Source organism: Bombus pascuorum, chromosome 11 (assembly GCF_905332965.1).
Source record: "Bombus pascuorum chromosome 11, iyBomPasc1.1, whole genome shotgun sequence".
Taxonomy (NCBI): Eukaryota; Metazoa; Arthropoda; class Insecta; order Hymenoptera; family Apidae; genus Bombus; species Bombus pascuorum.
The window spans coordinates 9,728,355-9,748,346 of NC_083498.1; the positions used below are offsets into that span (position 1 = coordinate 9,728,355).

The 19,992-nt window shown below is 39.4% G+C and overlaps 2 protein-coding genes and 1 long non-coding RNA gene across 5 annotated transcripts in view; all 3 read left to right on the forward strand.

Annotated features, from left to right (window-relative positions):
• Positions 1–19,992, forward strand: part of LOC132912352 (origin recognition complex subunit 2) — a 113,593-nt gene that overhangs the window by 71,656 nt on the left and 21,945 nt on the right. The gene's annotated exons all lie outside the window — the stretch shown is intronic.
• Positions 16,025–19,992, forward strand: part of LOC132912353 (speckle-type POZ protein) — a 44,905-nt gene continuing 40,937 nt past the window's right edge. The window contains exon 1 of the mRNA XM_060969750.1: positions 16,025–16,688. Coding sequence (XP_060825733.1) covers positions 16,576–16,688 — 113 coding nt within the window. The 5' untranslated portion in view covers positions 16,025–16,575. The remainder of the gene's footprint in view (positions 16,689–19,992) is intronic.
• On the forward strand, positions 17,194–18,701 carry LOC132911816 (uncharacterized). Its single transcript, XR_009659089.1, has 2 exons — positions 17,194–18,323; positions 18,444–18,701. It is a non-coding gene; the product is annotated as an uncharacterized LOC132911816 (long non-coding RNA).

The following is a 19,992-nucleotide window of genomic DNA, read 5'->3' on the forward strand; positions in this document are numbered from 1 at the left end:
TATCTCCTTCGTATTTTCTTGAAGCTACGTGTATTAGAGTATTGTGTGAAAGCGATTACAATCCAAACATGTGGAAAGGTTGAATAACGATGAATACAAAGACGTGTCGTGTTATGAAACAGATCTTATGAATTGAATTTGGAAGCCAGACGTTGCTTGAACTTACCATTAAGCAATTTGTTCACATATATTCGATATGTAAGATCCTCGCCTGATAACTAATATGTGTCTCTTCTGGCTAATTAAAATTGATGACCGACGATTCATTTTATAAAAGATAAGCAAATTCGACAAATTCCGTAATTGCAAGAAGACTACGATTTAATATTCCATCTTAACGTCTTAATAAATTATTATAAAAAATCGAGTGAATCGAAACCGAAAAAATATTCGCTGAATGAAACCACGTATCAGAAACACGATCAAAAGTTCGATTAAGCGTAACGTTCGCTCATTAAAACGGCGTAAAGTCGGAGGAAAAATGTAAAGTATTCGATGTAACAGTACCGTGGCGAGGCAAGACTATATCACCGTTTTATAAAGGTAGTCGATGAAAGCTCGTTACGCTCGCGATTCTCACAGCGACGAGGAATAATCGTAAAACTTAGTTTCCTTTTGCCCGCCTGCTCTCCGTTGCTTATTAATTCCGCCATAGCACGGGTTCCATTTCGCGAGATTTGCATTCCACGATGGGATCGCTGCTCCGACCGGGTCTCTTTTAAAAGCGCAAAGTTCCACGAAGCACGCCTCTGCGTCGTTGTTCGTTATTTCGCACAGAGCGATGGTGAAGTAGCGCTGGAATAATTTAAGCAAGTGCCAGATTATTGTTAAAAATAACGATACGCAGCTGTTTTGTTTTGTTCGCACGTATATCCATCATTTCTCGAAATCTCCTACGATTATCCAAGATTAGGTTAGCAACAAGAGGAAAAACATCCTCGATTGTCGTCCATATTCACCGCAGTAAATAGATTCTATAGAGAAATATTTCCAGAAATATAAAAGGTCAGGTTTTACATGCATACATCATCAAGTTAAGATTCGAACGAAGGATCGGGGTTATATTTGGCACAGATAGTTTTCTCTAGCTCGATCATTCGTTCGATTACGAGCAACGTGATAAACAGAAAAAGAAATCTTAAAACAGCGGCCTCGATCCTGTAAGTCCATTTGCACGAATCCGAGCCATTGGCACGCACGAGTCCGGATAATTGACACCGCGAGCCGACCCGAGCACCGTTAATTAATCAACCGTTCCACGGATTCCTAGGAGCGGTTCCGAACTGCTGGTTCGCGCGAGCGATAACGTTTGACCCGCGGGTCACGGTTCGTATTTCTCAATCGGAATTATGTCCTAGAGCCGCATCCATTAAACATCACCTGTGAACGTGTACTATATACACTGGACAATATTACATATTTACATACATATTTATCGAGCAAAATCGCGAAGGATAGAGTTAAACGAATTTCATTTCGAATAAACGTTAAAACGTAAGCGTAGGAGGAACGTCGATCGATCTGTCGAAGGTCGAATTGACTGAGCGAAGACGCGGCGAGGATACTTATTGACGTGGAAATATATTTGATAGCGACGGAGACTGCAGAAAGATCGACTTGTACCGTTGATACGTTTTATCGTGAATTGTCGGAAACTGGGAAGGTGGCCAAACTTGGTAAATCGATTTCAACTGGATACAGCGAATAAATATTTGTATCGCAGAGAAGGATACGTTAATCGATTCAATGTGGATCCGTACGCCGTACATCTGTATGTTAATGTTACGTAAAAAGATGATTTTACGTAATATTACGTAAGTTTAATAAACCGAGCATCAGTCTGTATCGTTGGATAATAATTACAGTAATTTTTGCTTTCCGATGTATACGAGATGCAAAAAATTTTCCGATCCTTGGTGATTAATAGCGACTAGAAGTACAATTTTATTAGAATTTGATTAGACTGCGAGAAATATGATTTAATTTATTCTGCTGATAAATTAGGCGTAGAGAAGGACGAAAGCGATAGGAACTCGACGCAATTGATATTTCTTTCTAATGAGGAAAGTGAAGGTTCCATCGCGAGACTGTTTTTAAAAACCGTAAGAAAGTAAGAAGATCGCGAATAATGGAAAATAACGCGAGATGAACATTTTCGATATCTGTAACAGTAAGTGACAGAAAAATAGTTGAATATGATCGAAGGTCGACATCTTGGCTGTTCTTCGTACGATCAATGGACAACCGACGAAAAACGCGGAGGTGAAGGTCATTAGTGACGCGATCGAGAAAAATCTCGGGGAAAATTGCTCCTTTAAACTTTCAACAGGGTAGAAGGATTGGCGACGACACCTCAACCAGGCCACAAATATTCTTTTCTCTTGCGTGTTTTAATTATCGATGTTCGCTAATTTGCCACGAGACGCGTCGGTGGATCGAGGGAAATTTCACTTGGCAGACACGCCGTTGATGGAAACGTCCATGAACAGAAAATACCTTCCGTGGAAATTAGGCCGAGTGGCGGACCTTGTTAAGCTGTTTTATTGACGCGAATAAGGGCAAGTCGCGTTTCGCGGTGGAAATGAAAATTGGGAAAAAGTCCTCGTCATTTCTGGACAATTTTTTAACGCAAGAGACGAAGAAACTTTATCTTAAATTACAAATAAGTATTTTAAGAGAAGAAGGGTGATGCTTTTCGACTTTCATTTCCCAAAGTTCTCTTCCATCCCTCTGATTTGTCGCTTTTCTTCCCCCGGAGCATCGAAGCGTCTGTCGTGTAAGCATCGATCAAATACGCTCGTTTGAATGATAACGCAGTCGGTATCCGATGATTTCCTCCTCTCCACGCTAAAATCCCTTTACATATATATCGGAGCTTGTCTGAGGGGTGCAACCCTCAAACAGATATTCCAACGCAATGTTGTCGAGAGCGATCCCGCGAATCGGATATACGCGAGGGTCGAACGAATATACGCCGTTAATCGAAAAAAAAGGTAGGAAATAAAAGACAGAGGGGCAGAAGGAAAAGAAGAAGTTTGCTGGCTGTATATTCTGCGTTTAGTAAATCGATCGTAAGAATAGATATAAACGAACCAACCCGATACTTGAAATTAAAAAAATTATGGTAAACGACGTAAGCGCTAAAGAAATATAAAAGCAATCTTTTAAAATAATTTGTGTAATAATTGTTTAATATAAACGGATCAACATCCCTTGTTACAAATAGCAGAGTAAACGGAACGTTGAAAAGTATAGAAGAGATGTACAAGAAAGATCGAGCGTATTAGAATAATGTTAAGGGTACCATGCCGATTAGTCGTGAAAAGCGTATATAGCTTCTTATTCGACGCAGTGGAGCATGAAAATGAAACAAGATGTGAATTCCATGTAGAATACGATGATAAAAGTTACCAGCGCTGGAGTAATTTATTGTAGCTTTTACGATTATCGCCAGACAGAGGCTAAGATCGTAAATATCAAGTAAACAGTGGTTGAAACCAGTCTACTCTTACTATTTATCTTACCTCTAAATCCGTGAAGATAATAAACGCTAGACGTTCATGGCACTTTTTTGTAAATTTTCACGTTTCTTTATACATATTGGAAATCTTCGTTTCTGGCACTTACGTCGTTTACCATATCAACCCCTCAATTTATATCCAGTAGAAATCTAACATTAATTTCAGATCTTAAGCAAAAAAAAAAAAAATAAAAAAAGATGAAGAAAAAAAAGAACTTCCGCTATCGTATGTTTCAAGAAATTCCGATACAATGTGCGAATGGATCACGTGGAAGGATACCGGTCGGTATGAAAGAGGCAGTACAACAAATACCCGAGATTGGTATCTCGCGCGGAGGTCTAAGCGGCAAATAATAGCAGATACGATTAATAATTCTCGCGGACGCGCTGTGCGATTGTTACTGAAAGCGGAGATCACCTAACACGTGCGACACCTTGGCCCACAAGAGGGATTTGACCCCATTTTTATTGCGGACGAAACGCGCCTTCTACCTCCCGCTCCTATCTGCGAGAAGAACAAGTGTCATTGGTCGCTAATGGATTAAACGCTCCGTGGCGAACAGAGAAAATGTTCTTCGTCGTTCCGTTACATGAAAAATTCATCGTGTTCGAACTGCTCGTAATCGTAGATTCTGCGGTCGATTTTCCCTTAAAGGTATATTTCAATTACGATGGATCAAGAATTTCTAGGGATTAAGATCGAAGTTGGAGCGATTCGTTGAGTTTTAATCAATCGAATTAGATGGAATTGCAGAATTGATACTGGCAAGAGCTTTCGTTCTCTCTGACGCAAATATTCTGGCCTTCTTTCTAGTTGATGATTTTAACCCTCAACTGGTACTGTTGGATTGTATAACACTTTGGATTATATTTCAGTTAAGTGCTACTGTCCTCGAATTTTTCTGCCACGATCTCACTCTTGCTTCCGACAAACAAATGTACTTTATCGCAAACATTTCAAAATATTTTCAATTAAATTTGGTGAAATTTTCTAGATCAAATCTGCTTAATATATTTTAATTAAATGGAGCTAAACAACGAGAATGAGAGATAATTTAAGAGGTTAATTTGTGCTTGCTAAGACCCGTTTCTTAAGAACCATCGTCTCGTTAGATTCACCTTGACCTTATACTTCTCTACCATTGGTTCGGCCAAAATGCCCATGCTTCTGTATCATTAAATAAATCGTTTGCTTGTATGAAACTCTTCTTCTCTAATTTTCTACATTCCTCTTTTTTTTTTTTTTTTTTTTTATAATCAAAAGATACAGATCCAATTTTAAAGAAAACAGCTGGATTAAAGTCAAGGACATTGTCCAACCTCCTTGTAAATTAGTCGATGGAAGTGTAGCCATTAAGCGGAATTGAATAAATGTTTTTTATCTCTGTGTTCAAAATTTATTTTGAACTGGGTCGGTCAGATTAATTAAAATTCTACGTTTTGTGTTTGTATTCGGCGATTAATTCGGAATGAACCGAAGCACGTGTTCTCTTTAAGTATCGAAATCGATATCGAGAAACTTTCGAAGAAACAGATCATTCTTCGTACTCTCTAATTATTCTGTTATGTTTACTCAAGAGATTACAATAGACATCGATTTCTTCAATCCCAAAAACTATGAAAAACAAATTTAGTTAATTATAGCTTTTTCACTGTACCTTTTTAACTTCTTTACTTTACCATTTTTACCATTACTATACCATTCTTACTTATAACTGTTTTACTTAACTTTTTTATCCTTTTCGCTTTCTCACACCTTTTTTATTCTAACTTCATCACGCTTAACGGCTCATAATAAATACGCAAGCGATTCAATCATCGATCAATCACCATTTACCACTACACTTACCACCGCAAACCAACAAAACCGTAATCACTATTACAAAGAGAGAAATTTCAAAAGTCACATACGCGATATTCAAACGAGTCGAGGATCGTACAAATTTCATCGTTTTTTCGTCGACACACGCAAGGACGGTGATAGAAGCGGATCATAAGCTCGGGTCGATTGATCGTGTCATCTCCAACGCTTCTTCTCGCTGAAAGTGCGATACTCACAGACCTCTCTCTCTCACTCTCTCCCTCCCTCTCTCTCTGTTTCCCACCTTGTGTATAAAGTGTGTCCTGCGAGCTCTAACGGTCTTCTGCCTTGACCGAGTTGAGCGAGGTCCGTGTCAGATCTCCGTCTTGACTTTGACTCCGTTTTATCGTAAAAGTCATTTCCACGATCGTCGTTCGATCTTTCAATCGTGCCTCAAGATCCATGACAAAAAGGAAACTCTAGAACGAAACATGTAACCTACAAGATTTTGCTCGTTATTGTCGTATCTCGAGATTCACCACATATTGCTCGATCTCTCATCGATTTAGTGCTGACTAACTTTTGTTCCGAATGTCTTTTTCACAGATCGTCGAAAGTATCTGAAAAATCGTGGCGACTTTTATATCGAACGCCCCGTATATTAACCCCTTAACACAGAAAATTTTTCCTCGGCTTATTGTACAAACGACCACGTCTTTTTATAACAACAAATATAACGTATTGTTGCACCTGTGTAATATACTTTCTATAAGATATCGTACCTTGAATCCATAAAAATCAATGGATAACTCGATCTATTAAGCAGTTAAAGTATCTGATTAATCGCCATGTGTATTATAATTACATATATTCGCATGCAATTTGGTTTATAAAAGTTGTTAAAAAACATAACGGGCTCCATAATCGCTTATATAATATACAAGGATCGCTTCAGAATGAATGATGGTAGTAGTCAAGAGGTTCTGTCAACACGTGAATCGATGATAAAAAGAAAAGGACGAAATGAAAAATGAGAAAAATGGCACGGTAACACGGTATCGATCGTTTAGTCGAACAGACCATCTGTCTGTTTCTATCGCAGTCTTGGAGGTTTCCTTTTTCCACGATTGGCACCAGCCTCTTGGGCCGCCTCCAACTTACCTCAACGCGTGTTCTCGCGATGCTGCACCGTCGTGCCGTTCCTGAATCCTTAATGCGACCTTATCGAGGTCTTCCATGAGGCAAACCGGCCTCACACCGTACGAGGAAGTGCGGGAAACGGCCACGCGTGAGGTCGAACATCCTCCGGATGTTGTGTTCATACTGCTTTCTATTTTTTATTCTTTTAAGCACGTTGCCGTAATTTCTGTCACTTCTATACTACGATTGTCTTGCTATAGAAAGAAAGCTGCGTTGCCAGTAGGTGTCCGGTGGACAGGGAAAAGAATTTTTAATCAACAGGTACACCAATGTTTTCTCTATCGTTGTTTTTTTCTTTTTTCTTCTTCTTTTTCTTTTTTTACTTGTGATTCTATTAGTACAAGTCAATTTTACTTCTTTCCCGCTATTTTAAGCGAGATTCCAATATCAAAATCTAACACCTGATCTTACATTGCATTTTAAATATTATATATCGCAATATTTTTATATTTTCTCCCTTGAAAAATAATTCCGACTTTGTACTCTTTTCTGTGTCGGAAAAATATTACTAACGCAAGAAATACCTTTGAGGAAGGTTTCATTTTCTAGAAATGGTATCACAGTCGGAGGCGAAATAGTTACTTGTACGCGTTTCATCTCGAAGCACATAGTAAATCATGAAAAAGGTCCGATTGCCAACCAGTTCGATGATACCTCAATCGTATGTGTTAACCAAGGTACCGAGAAGCAGTTAAAAGTCAAGACACGTGATTTATATTTCGTTCGCGTCGGAATAACTCCAACGAAGCCGATGGTTGGTCGATTAAGTTTTTGCGGAGGATCAGGCCGTTGCTATCAGCGAATTGATACTCCCGCTGCTTTTACTTTGGACTACCGTTCACGGGGGAAATCTCTTCTGTGTGTATAAGAAGAGAGCGCGGCAAGAGTAATGGCTATGGTTTGTGAAATGAATTTACATAGCGTATCTAAGAAGAAACGTAATTGATAATATGCCGAGACGCAAAAACGTTTGGTAAACTTGTCAAAAGTGTGTATTATCGGAAACTTTACTCAATGAAGGATAGAGTTGTAATAAAAGCTGAAATTGTCAAGCAATTGAAAGCGGAAGGTGAAAATTGATTGAAAAATTCCAAGATATCTTCTTTTCTCTATTGTAAAACGTATTTTCCCCAAACATAGCCGGAAATTAAACAAAATACCGATATGTTTCGCAACGTATGTTGAAACAGAGTAAACGGTTCGAAGTTTCGTAGTTTCGAATGGTCAAAACATGACCTGCCCAAATTTCACATTTCACCGGCAACGTACATATACACACACGTGTGTATAGCTGTTTATTCTCCATAGGTAGCACAATGTGTAGCATAGGTGGTAGCTTCGTGCTATCGACCGAGCACAGCAGCTCGTCCCGTGACCTGACCTCGTCTGAACCCTCCATTCCGCTCTGCCTCGCTCTCTAACACAATCACCTAGTCCCTCTCCCTCTCCTCCGCCCTTCCGTCTGCATCTCTCTCTCTTTCTCTCTCTTTCTCTCAATTCGTCTCTGTCTGCCTTCACCCTACCAATCTCCTCTTCCTCCTCCTCTCTTCAACGGTGGTAGTTTCTTCTACCCTGCACAGTCACCATCTCCGCCACCTCTCCTCCTCCTTGCTCCTCCGCCACCGTTCTCCAACCGTACAAGAACCCTACCCGCCACTTTCTATACAATATTAGCGGCCAAACTGGAGCAACGCCCGAAACTCAAGCTCACACCGTCCGACATCCGGTATATTTTGTCGATGAGCCTTAAGGAAGAAATATTCAGCCATGAACGAAACTAAACTTTTTTGTAGAATCTTCCACGAAACTGTTAAACATAGGATTCTTCATCTAATTCCTTCGTAAAACAAGACACATCTCTGCACTATATCCTTGCCTATTACGTGCACTTCAATTTCTCGTAAACGTATAAAGATCCATCATGATCACGGTGCTAATGGCTAAAATAAATTTGCGAGTTATACTGGTCATCGCCGATCCCATTTAACCGATCCTCGCCAATCGTACCGGTGTACGCTATAATTTAGAACAAGTTGGAAGTTAGAAGTTGAACACATCCTCCGTGGCCCGCAACCCCTTCACATTCGCTCTATTTGCACACTTTCGAGTCTCTGTGTCGATACCTTTCGTGCGTATCCTCGATCGAGCCGAACGACGAACGTAAAAGGAGAAACGGAAACGCCGTGCTTCCTGCTGGTATTTCCGACTGGTCGAACGTTAACAAAAATTTCTCTGCCTCCCCCTCGTGCAATTACGCGGATTGTTAACAACTGTTTGCAATTTCGTACATTCTTTTAGCTTTTCCGCGTTGCTTTTACATTTGATTCGATCGGATTCCATTTTGAGATTGGTTGTCGGTGGATTTATCATTGTTAGAGGAAGTGTGCTCGTCTAAAGTAAACGCGTTTCGAAAGTTAAGACCAGACGATGGAAATTTCGAAAGCCGAGGACAAGGTTTGTGTGTTCACGGTCGTGTGAAATATATATTATCTTAACTTTGTCTCGACTTCCGCTGAGACTTATCGCTATGTTCCCCGTACGTGAGACACTTCAAACGAAGAAACAAAATGTGTGACTTTATGATTAGACCACGTATGTATGTGATTCGATCTGTAATGAATATATGACACGTTGAAAGAATCAATAAAGAAAGATTAGACGTAATTTGAAATCGCACCTTTCTATGCCGTGTCTAACGCAAACACAAAATCTCTCTTCTTTTCGCCACGAACCAGAACCTAGGACCCCGATAATTAAACCTTCGGTCCCCATTTGAGTCTCTCCATCGACCTGTTCGCTCCGCAGATGGAAATTTCCAAGGATTCGTTTCCCCTTGGTCCTCGAGGGGACGTCGTATAAAATCTAGGGTGTCCGTTACATATACTCACGATTTTATACGTACTCGTCAAGCAAGGAAAGGGACGAAAAAAAGAAAAAAAAAAAAGAAAAAGCAAACGAGAAGTCAGGATGGAGAAAGACGAGAACAACGAACGATGAATATGAAAGGTATTGGTTAAGATTATCTTTCTTTGTAAAATCTTGCGTAATCTCATGAAAAGTCGTAATTCAATCTGTAAAGAATATTTACGCATTGAGAATTGAAGATAATTGAAACAAAATCTCGTCGAAAGGTAACGTTTATTCTTCTTCTTTTGTTCGGTCTGCATCGTGGATGCTTGTTGACCAAAAATTTACGATCATTCCTGTCCAACTTTCTCCGTTTTCCGTTTCACGTATTCTTCGAGCAAAACCTCTCTCTCTCTCTCTCTCTCGTTTTCTCTGATTTCTTCCTTTTCTCGTTTCTTTCTTCCTTTTCGATCGGCGCGTCTCTCTTCGGATTGGCTCGAGCTGCACCCTCTCTTTCTCGAGCAGCTTATTTGCGAGCGATGCCAGAATCTGAATTCATACGGGCCATTCGAGCATTATTATGCATTGTTACTGCTCGGAGCGACACGAAGGAGTCTGTGCTTTCAATGCATCCGGAGACCGTAGGCCTCGTATATAACGCAGACCGCCATGAGTGTCACGACAGGGATGAACAATGAGCCTTTACCATGCGGCTCTCCGCAATCCTCGCCCTCCCGTTGCGCTGCGAAAAACTTTCTAGGCTGTTTTCGCGATAAATTCCAAATACGACGGTCCATGTAGTGAGTTAATCCTCTGAGAGTTTGTTGATAATAATTCCTCTGACTTTTGCTTTATTTCATGTTTTGGAACGTTCGTGTGTTAAAATGGGCGTGTAGAATTAATAGAAAGATTTATTAGGTTGTATCAAATTTTTTATTTTTGCAACTTTTAGCTGTTTTATTGTGAAATGAACTTGAGCGTTAAACTATGGATTTGAGACTAGATCGCACTTTTGTACGTCTTCAGTTTCTAGGATTGTTATCACAGGTCATGATTTTGTTCTTGAGATTAGATATTTTTTTTATTTTATTTTGGTTTTTTACAATTTGTCCTTATGGACATTTGGTAAAGTGTTATATCTTGTTGGTGAAAAAAAATAAAATAAAAATAAATATAGCATGTGGGTGGCTACCCCCAGCGGGGTGCCAGCTTCGTTTTTTCTAAGTTATATCTTTTATGTTTGAGATTAGATGACATCAAATTTCTGTATTTGTAGAATAATTATTAATTCTAAATTTGTTATCGTTTTTATTACTACATTTTTGCGATTGAGCGTTGAGTTTACGTTGAATGTATATACCGAGGACTGAACTATAAATGAACTGAATTTTGTATATCGAACACTTTCAGCATCTATGTATTAATTTGATTCGACTGAGATAAGTATGGACAAGATTTATGTCCCAAGATTTTGCTAACCTCCTACCATGCCATCCAATCCAAACATGTGAGACTAATTCATTCCTTCAATATCCATGACACAAATTGCACGCAGCATATAACTCGTTATTTCACGATTCTTTAGATCACCGCGAGAAACTCGTTACCATTTAGGTAACCGTAAAATTTCCAGCAAGTGCAAGCACTGCCAAGATCCAGATCTTTTATAATCGTTTGGTATAAAAGCAAACAAGTAAGTCAAGACGTACTCAAAATCCGAAGCCGTAAAGAAAGCTACGGCCACACAGAAAAACAACAAAGTCGTAATTCTCTGGCACGTTTCCTCGTGTTCATTCCATCCACGTTCGTTTAATTCCACAAGCCTCGTATTTTCATTTGCAGTGCATAAAGTCGTCGTTGGCCCGAGGCTATCTTCCAACGAATGGTGTTAATTTAATTATCCGTCCAGCAGCTGTCGTACCATTAAAATCGAAACAGGGGATAAAAAAAGATTAAGGAAAGAGATGAACGAGAGAGAAGAAGATAGGAAAATTGGATGATCCTTAACGATCGAAATTTCGCTCGAAGGTTCCGAGAATCGATGAAAATCGCACGTCGTTAATCTCTCGTCGCATATAAAATATACCGAAATGCTCGATCGTGCGCGTGTAGATGATAATGTAAATTAACGTTGCAAAGAAAGAGAAAAATAAGACGAGAGGAAGGGGAACCAGTGGAGCGCTATGCACCAGTTTTTATGGCGGACAGAGAAACAGCTGGACCGTACAGGCGAAAGCCCATTCCATCTCGAAACCGAAATCCCTCCACCTCGACTTTTCTTAAACACTTCGTTCTTCCAACGAAAGACCTCTCTGTGGATAGTCAACAAATTTTTCCGAAAGTGCTTTGATTCGTTCGAAACCAACGACACGTCCTATGTATTTTAAAAAATAATCGATGCTCCATAATTGATAATAGCTAAATCAATCATACGATGTTCGATACTTATCGATACTTGAATGGAAAATAGGTTGAAGTTAAAATACAAATTGCAGTCGCTTCTTAAGTCGTCTTATAATTCGATTTTGTCTTTAATGGATTAAATAAAATATCGCTGAATGTTTTAATCCAGTTTTCATTCACTTAGTTTTTGAATATTTAATAGGGACAGACTCTGAAGAAGAGAGCGTAATGAACTTTCTTTTAAATTTAATATTATTCATTTTGTTCAACTTAGATATTTATAAAAAAATACGAGATGGCTTTAATATTATAACAGTAAAAGATAGGAAAAGAAAATAGATATTCTCTTCTCCACCATTTTATAACGTAATAATACGTCGATAACGCATTACAATGTTGATGATAGAAGATCGATACAGCCATGAAACTCTTCTGAAACCCATCGCCCGTGGGCTTACAGAATCAGTCTATTAGAAATCGGCCAAATAAACGCATTTGGAAGCGAAGAGCAACGATCACTCGGTCGCTACCGTACTGACGTAACTACGAATTAATTCAGTTCAAGCAACAGGCTCGTGCCAGCGTTGCCATAAGAAAGTTAAGTGACCTGTATCAAGTACCTTTTCTCTCCACGAAACACCTCGAAAAATTGGTCCAAATATTTTCGTATCGACACTTTGATCAATTAAGGTAATTTTAATTTTATTAAATGCGAGTATCCTTTGGTTTATAGCGTCAAATATAATCGCGATGTTTAAGCTATCGATGTGATACAACATAATCTCTGAAATCAATTTGAAATTTTATTCGTAATTACTTTCAACACGAAGAGACACGTATAGAAATATAAGATATCTTACTTGTTTACAAATATCTTTTCGTGTAACAAAGTCGCATCGAGCCGAGGATAATCGTTTGAACCACTAGAACCCCTTTAGGATTATTCACGGAGAGCAAATAACGATTAAAGGGAATGAAAGAAGAGCTTGCTTTGGTCGGTTTGAACTGGTCAAGAGACGCAATTGGTCGAAAGGAACAGACGGCACTCACGGGACAAGAAAGTATCTCTTTTACGACGGCAGCTGCCAGCACTCACGATTTCTCGAAGCAGACGTATATATCGTTTGAATTTAGCGTCCATCGTAGCAGCCGTTTACTAACTCGAAGGGTCCTTTGGGAAGTCGTGTCTCGTGAGAATTCTTCAACGAAATTTTAACAGGCATTTCCTCGTTGTGCCAGGGATAGGAATAAATTCTTGGACGACTTAAATGTTCCGTGCAACTTTCGTGAAATTAGCGCGAGATTCTGGGACAATTAAGCAGTCTCGCTTTTCCTCGCTTTTCCTCGCTTTTCCTCGCTTTAACACGTTCCAGTGAACTTGGTGTTACCAGTTGCCGTTGTTGTTACTTTTCAAGGCTGATTAAAATTCTTTGGTAAACATTATGCGTACCTTGTTATCAAAGAAAGTAATGGTTCTTTCGTAAAAGGTAATCTAATCTCTTTTAAAGTTTGAGATATTATTACGGACGTTTGCAGATGCATATTACTAATATAATATTATGACGTTTTTATCAGATTATTTTAAACGAATAGGAAGAATCAAGGAATGTCGGTAAAAGTAGAATCTGAAAAATCCATAGATTACGTTCTGATTATAAATTTCACAGTAGCCTGTGACGATTGATTGTAGGATTTTTACCTTGACCAGGAATAATTTTAACCTGTTACATAAATCCCACGACTACACATGCCGATATTTTGTTCAATTTTCTATTATCCAGCCTACGATATAGTCGAACATAAATTATCTGATTAATTACAACAAAATTAACATGTACCTCGCAGTCATCCAATATGATACGCGTACAATAAAATTTCAGTCGAATAACAAAGAAGCATTTACATAATTGTTAGAGAGGCGACCGATTTATCGACGAGCTGCGCACAGAGCAGAACACCGTTCGCCATGGTGGTTCATTTTTCACTATGATTCCCCGTAGGCAGGAAATATCGTCACGACATGCAACGACAGACGCCGAGGAAGCGCCGACATGCAAAAGAAGAGCAAAAAAGAATGGAAAGTATAATAGAGTTTACATGGCACTCCTCGCGTGCTCTGGGGCGAATGAGACTCAGGGACGTTTTTTTAAGGGGGTCAAGGGGACCCCACGCCCCGGGGCCGTCTTTATTAACGGTGACCTCTCTTTCTTTCTCTCTAGCTCGAAATCGAAATTATCAAAATTTCTTACAAAAATGTGTCTCCGCTTATCCCAACGTGAAGGCTTAAATTTCCGTTGAGAGTAATCGTTTATTCTTCTCATTTCCATCCTACGTTTACTGTTCTCTAATTCGTTCGTTGATAAGGGGTTATACATTGTAGTTTGAATAGAACGAATCACAAGAGCAAAGATCCGTTTCAGAGATGGCCGACGCTCTGAGAAAGCTATTCGAGGCGTGACACTAATTTATGGACACGTTAGCAGCACGCGTATCAGCCAACGAGATCCGTGCAACCTTAAACTTGCATCCGTGCGTATGATTGCATAAAACTGCTGACTTTGCCGTAGTCACGAATGCGGTTAATGGAATATCATTGGTGACGTCGTAACACGTAGATACTGGCCTTTCCTGTTATAAATGCCAATTAAGTAACTAATTTGTAGGCGGAGTTTTCGAACGTAAAATCTTACTTGTCGATTAACAATGTATTATATGTATAATATGATGTTATAAGGGGGTGAAGTTAGATCAGGTTAGAGTCGCAATTACGAAAGAAAAGGGATATACGAAAAATATTTTTATTGTATACCTTGAAGATATTGAAGTAAACGTAAAGATTCGTCTGACGACGGAATTTTTTTTTTTTTTTTTTCTTTAATCACATGGCGATCTCCGTGTTACATTAGTTCACGAATACGGTATTCTCTTCACAATGTCACGACCGTCGTGCGTGATTCCGGCACGACGTCACGGTCCCATTGACACCAACCACAACCACCTTAAACACCCATAAAACATTTTCGTGACCTCTTTTTCGTGTAATTCGACGAACAGAGGCTTGTTCTCCATTTCCGGTGACATGAAAGCACCAATACACTCGGCACGCTCGAAAAAACCTTTCACACGTTCCGCCGATATATTGTGTGTACCGGAGAATTCGTAAACGATACCGCGGGTTTCATTACCGATTTGAATGCTCCCGGTATACGTGGAATCGAGAGCGGCATGAATAATTTCGTTCTATTATTCTGCCATCTCGTAGTTCTACCGAAAATACGTAAAAACTAGATAAATTACGATATTCTCCGCTTAATGGGCACAACGTTATAAAAGCGGAAGTTTAAACATTCACGAGAAGTATAAACGCGGTGCGATACATAGAGTGTGCTCGTCATAATATTTGGAATATGAAACAAATCTGTGGTTATATCTACAACCATCCATAATCACCGATTGTTTCCGATCGTAAAAATACAATAGTTTTCGCGTATTAAACAAAGCGTATTAAACAGAACACGTGTTTATTTTTTGTAAAATCAATTTATTTGCCTGTACGACGATTTACGAATAGAGTGTAGTGGGTGGAACGATTCTCAACGCCCACATTGGGTACGTTTTATTAAATTTGTTTTTTTACGTCTCTTTATGGTATAATCTATACATAGCAGTACGTTCCAGAAACGGAAATATATTTTACACAATGGCCATACACGTGACTTTAATTGGAGGGAGAAATAATTGCCTCCACCTATGAAAGTGTGCAAGTGTTCCTACAAAACGCGTACGTTCCTGAATGCGGTTACATCAATGAGCGTAGCTTCTTAATGCTATTACTGTAATTTATGACCGCGCTATATCGTTTCCTCCTAGTGTATATACATACACATGCATTACCAGAGAATGGAAATATCGGAAGCATCATCGGTATTATTTTTGCGTCGCTGAATAAAGAACGTGACTCGGAAGAAGACGGTCGGGAGAAGAGTGTGCGAACTAGCCGAGGAAATCTTTCGAGAATACGTTACGTATGAGAACATAGTTCATATAATTTCGTAGCAGCATGCCAGAAAACTTGCATTGGCGAAGAGGAGCTTCCTGTAGGAGGGAGCCTTGGGTACCCGGCGGTGAACCATCGTTCTAGCGCGACACGAGGTCGCGAAAAGACACGAGCATCACCGAAGTTCGGTCGAACGCGGCCGAGACGTAACGAAAGCGTACGAGGCCGCAGCCACAGGGGTGGGGACTCGCGGACGTTCAGTAGTTGTGCTCAGTCGAGCCAGCGCCGTGATCGGAGTTGGAATAGTGACTGGCGAACTGTGTTCCGAGCAGGCGTATCCGCTCTCGGCGTTCTAGTCGCTCCTGTAATCACGCGTACACGAAATTAATTCGGTTCGGCTGACAAAACCGAGGTCGAATATTCGAATCAGTCGTCTCGTCTCTCGTTCGATCGTTTCTTTGGCTCCCGCCGTGTACTCCTCCTACAACTTCTCTGTCTTTCTCCGTCGTACACGCTCGATTCACCGACAGTTTAGTTGTCGCTGCTCGTTAACCGCCGTGATTGACTGTCGCGAAGGCCTTTTTTTACGGAGCCGCCACAGACATGGCAGTGAAAATGCGGTAGTGACAGTGGTACACTAGAGACAGGGATAAGAAGGGAATCCCTGACTGCGTTTTGTAGGCGCGAGGACGCCACGAGTTTACTCGAGAAAATCGAAGTGAACGAAATTACGGGGAGAGGCTCCTTGAAGCCCAGGGCCAGAAGTTATGACGAGCTCGTGTGTTCGAGGACGAGGAATTTACGCGCATGTGTCCAGTGGGATTTAGTGTCGGCGATAAACCATTCTTTCCAGATCTGGATACCTTGCTCTCGACACCTACGGGACCTGGATTATCTCATGTCAGGATGGCGCTGGCGCGGTACGTACTCTCCACTCTCAACACTCCTAACCTCGTCGTCATCGCGTTTAGGGTGGGTCTTTACTCCGATGTATTTGTTTTTCCTCTTTCTCGTACCTCGTTCAATGTTATTAAGTGTTTTTATTGATCCAATACCACGGTTCGACGTAGCCAAGCGTTATCGGTCCTCGTTTCGGGTTATTCATGGTTTATCTCTATAATATTATGCATAATCGTATCATCGTGATAGATCAAACACGTTGCGGTGGTCACCGGTGACCGGCATTTGTCTTTTTAACGTCACCGAGCATTGACGTTACTAAACTTTTCTCAACGATTGAAATAATAGATGATTCTTTAGAAATAATAGAAATTTCATAGAAATAATAGAAGATTCTTAACGAACTAATCTATGTATTGACAAATTGTCTATGTAAAACAGATGACACGTCTAACCTCCAAATTAAAATATAAGAAAATCCACGGATTCTCTTGACGTTCATGACAACCAATAACAAGGTTTTAATATTTTTATTAGAAGTCTTCTTGACATTGTATATACAAAATTTATACTAAATTTATTTTTTTTTAATATGATTGACAATTAACGTTCAAACGAAATTTAATAGGTGACACGTCAAATTCATACTTTGGGAAGACATTTCATATGCGCTAACCTAATAAGATAACCTTTTTCAAGATAATTTTTAAGAATTTAATCGGTGATTAAATAATAATCGTTAAATTAAACGCCAATTATTGTACATCTGTAGGAAATTGCATTCTATTTTTACAACATTACGATAGAACTTGTTTACACATTTGATTAGAAATTCGATTTTCGCCAATGTATACCGGTGTCCCTTTGTTTTGAAGTATTCTGCTGCAGATGCCGGTATCTGCTACATAGAGTGCGCGCTGGTCAACGACCTATTCCTACCATACAACTATAGTCAAGAGATTTAACAGATTTATATACGCTCACGGGTATATTTACATAGCTGTCGTATGTGTTCTTTCTCGACGTGATGCGTACACGATACCGGGAGTCGTTATTAGTTTGAAAGTTCTTGGTCAAGTCGGTTGCATGGCGAAGCAAAGACGTCAAGGTTAGTACACCTTTTTACGTTAAGTCGACCTTCCGAGTACGATGCGGGCTTCGTCACGGTTCGACAATCTGCCTTTATACTGAAACGTTTGACCGTGAATATGAGTCGATTTAATTCAAACATAGAAACATAAACAATCATATCTTCCGGTCAGTTATATTCTTTCTCTCTTTCTCTTTCTTTGTGTTCAGAAAATTCTTCGATCGACGATCGGTGCCATTACACACGCTGTCTAACGTATACATATACATACATAGTTATGTACAAGACGCGTATAGGTTAAGATAATCTATGTTTTTGTTGTGTTGACTAAAGACTTCATTTTAAAAGTATATTCGTACATTTATAACGAATATTAGTCTACAAGGTTGTAAAAATGCTTTCAGAAGAAAGTCATGAATTTTTTTAGATTATTTTGTAACATGGATCATAATCACGAATATATATAGCGGCGAATAAAAGAAAGTTCAAGATTGATACACTATGAATTTTGGTCTTAAAAAGACAATAAAATCTGCGGCCGGATATTCAAGATGAAACTTCAAACGTGTTAGTGGATAGGGTATATTTAACAGATTAAATAGAAATAATCGAAAGTAAAGGAAAATCCTCTAAATATCGAATGAAAACGTAACAAAATTAACATTGAGTTTATATCTTTTTACAGGTAGAAACACACAGTTTTAAGAGGAAATTTCATCTTTTCCACGCTTCAGGAAAAGGAAAGTTTTATTTGTTGTATCGTCAGTTTTGTTTTAAATTATAGTATAAAATTATAATTATAAACGATCTTGAATTTTTGTTTTAATATTATGAAAAATCTGAAACAAGGGTCGAGTTTATAATTATTCACGGCACTGTATATTATGTTTACATAGTGATCGCTCTTATTATCTTATTAAATATAAATCCGTTATTAAAATTATTCCAGCTTTTTATATCTTTTATTTTATAAACTTTCTTTTGTTCGCCACTGCATATTTACTTTCTCTGTTCGAACTTTTTATCAGCGCGATAGAATACGCAGCGTGGTAGTAAACAGCCTTCGTAGCACATACTTATGCTCGCGTACGATCGAATCGTGACAGAACTGGCAATGAAGCTTTCTACCAAACCCGTGGTCGTGCCGTATGCCATCGCCAACACAACAACATCGCCTTGTGTTCTAAACCATCGGCCGTTAGAATGTTTTCTTTGTGGCTGCTTTATCGAACGTTGGCTTATCTCGCGGACGCAACGTTGAAGGCCTCTATTGTAATATTTCGTTCGATTCGGTTTGACAAAGGTGGGGAAGAATAATGTCGAGAGCAAACGAAGCACATTTAGTAATTGAATGTAGTGAATTAAACAATGGTAGGGGGGTATCGTACGAGCCGACAAATGGGCGTACACCACTAGTAGGTTTCACCGACAGACCTCCTCCTCTTGATGAAGACTATTACTCATTACACTTCCTGCCCAGCAGAACGCTATCGACTAAAGTGATGAATCACGAGGCTATAAGCAGATCTTCGACTTTATAATTACAATTTAATGAATGCGGCTACGATGATCGTGTGGAACTTCACCTGCTGCTAACCTTGGCATTGTGTAACTAAAACTTTAGCGCGAACTTACATTTCCAACCAGTCACTACTTTTTTATGGTTAGACCTGCTCAGTGCTTGATGGATTAAAAGTACATGTTGCGTTTTAACTTATTAGCGGGTTACAAGCGTACACGTGATTGCACATGCATCAAATGCATCTAAGTATACACATTTGCTTAAGTTGTCATAATATCGTTTTACCACGTTGGATAGTGGTGGAAGAAGTTGTCGGAATTAATTTCCTATATATTCGTTGCAATTTGTATTCCACGACGCGCAGTTTCTAGTTTTTGTGTAAACTAGTTGGAAGTGAATAGGCCGTGATAGTTGTAGGTTGCTGGTGTGTTTGTTGAGACAAGGTTCTGCTACGGGTCGCTGGTGTCGCTACTGGGGTACTCTGCTGCATTTTTCTTTTCATTTTTGGTACCGCGGAAGAAAAATTACTGTCGCTAGGATTTGAAATCCGGGTTCGAACCGTACGTAACCTAAGGCGTTAACCACTATGCTACCGTCATCCGTCAGTAGTTAGTGTCGAATGGTGATATTTTGCTGTCGAGTGCCGCCACATAGTCTATCGATAATAAATGTAAAAATGATAAAAGATGTAGAATGTTTAACTATTCGGATG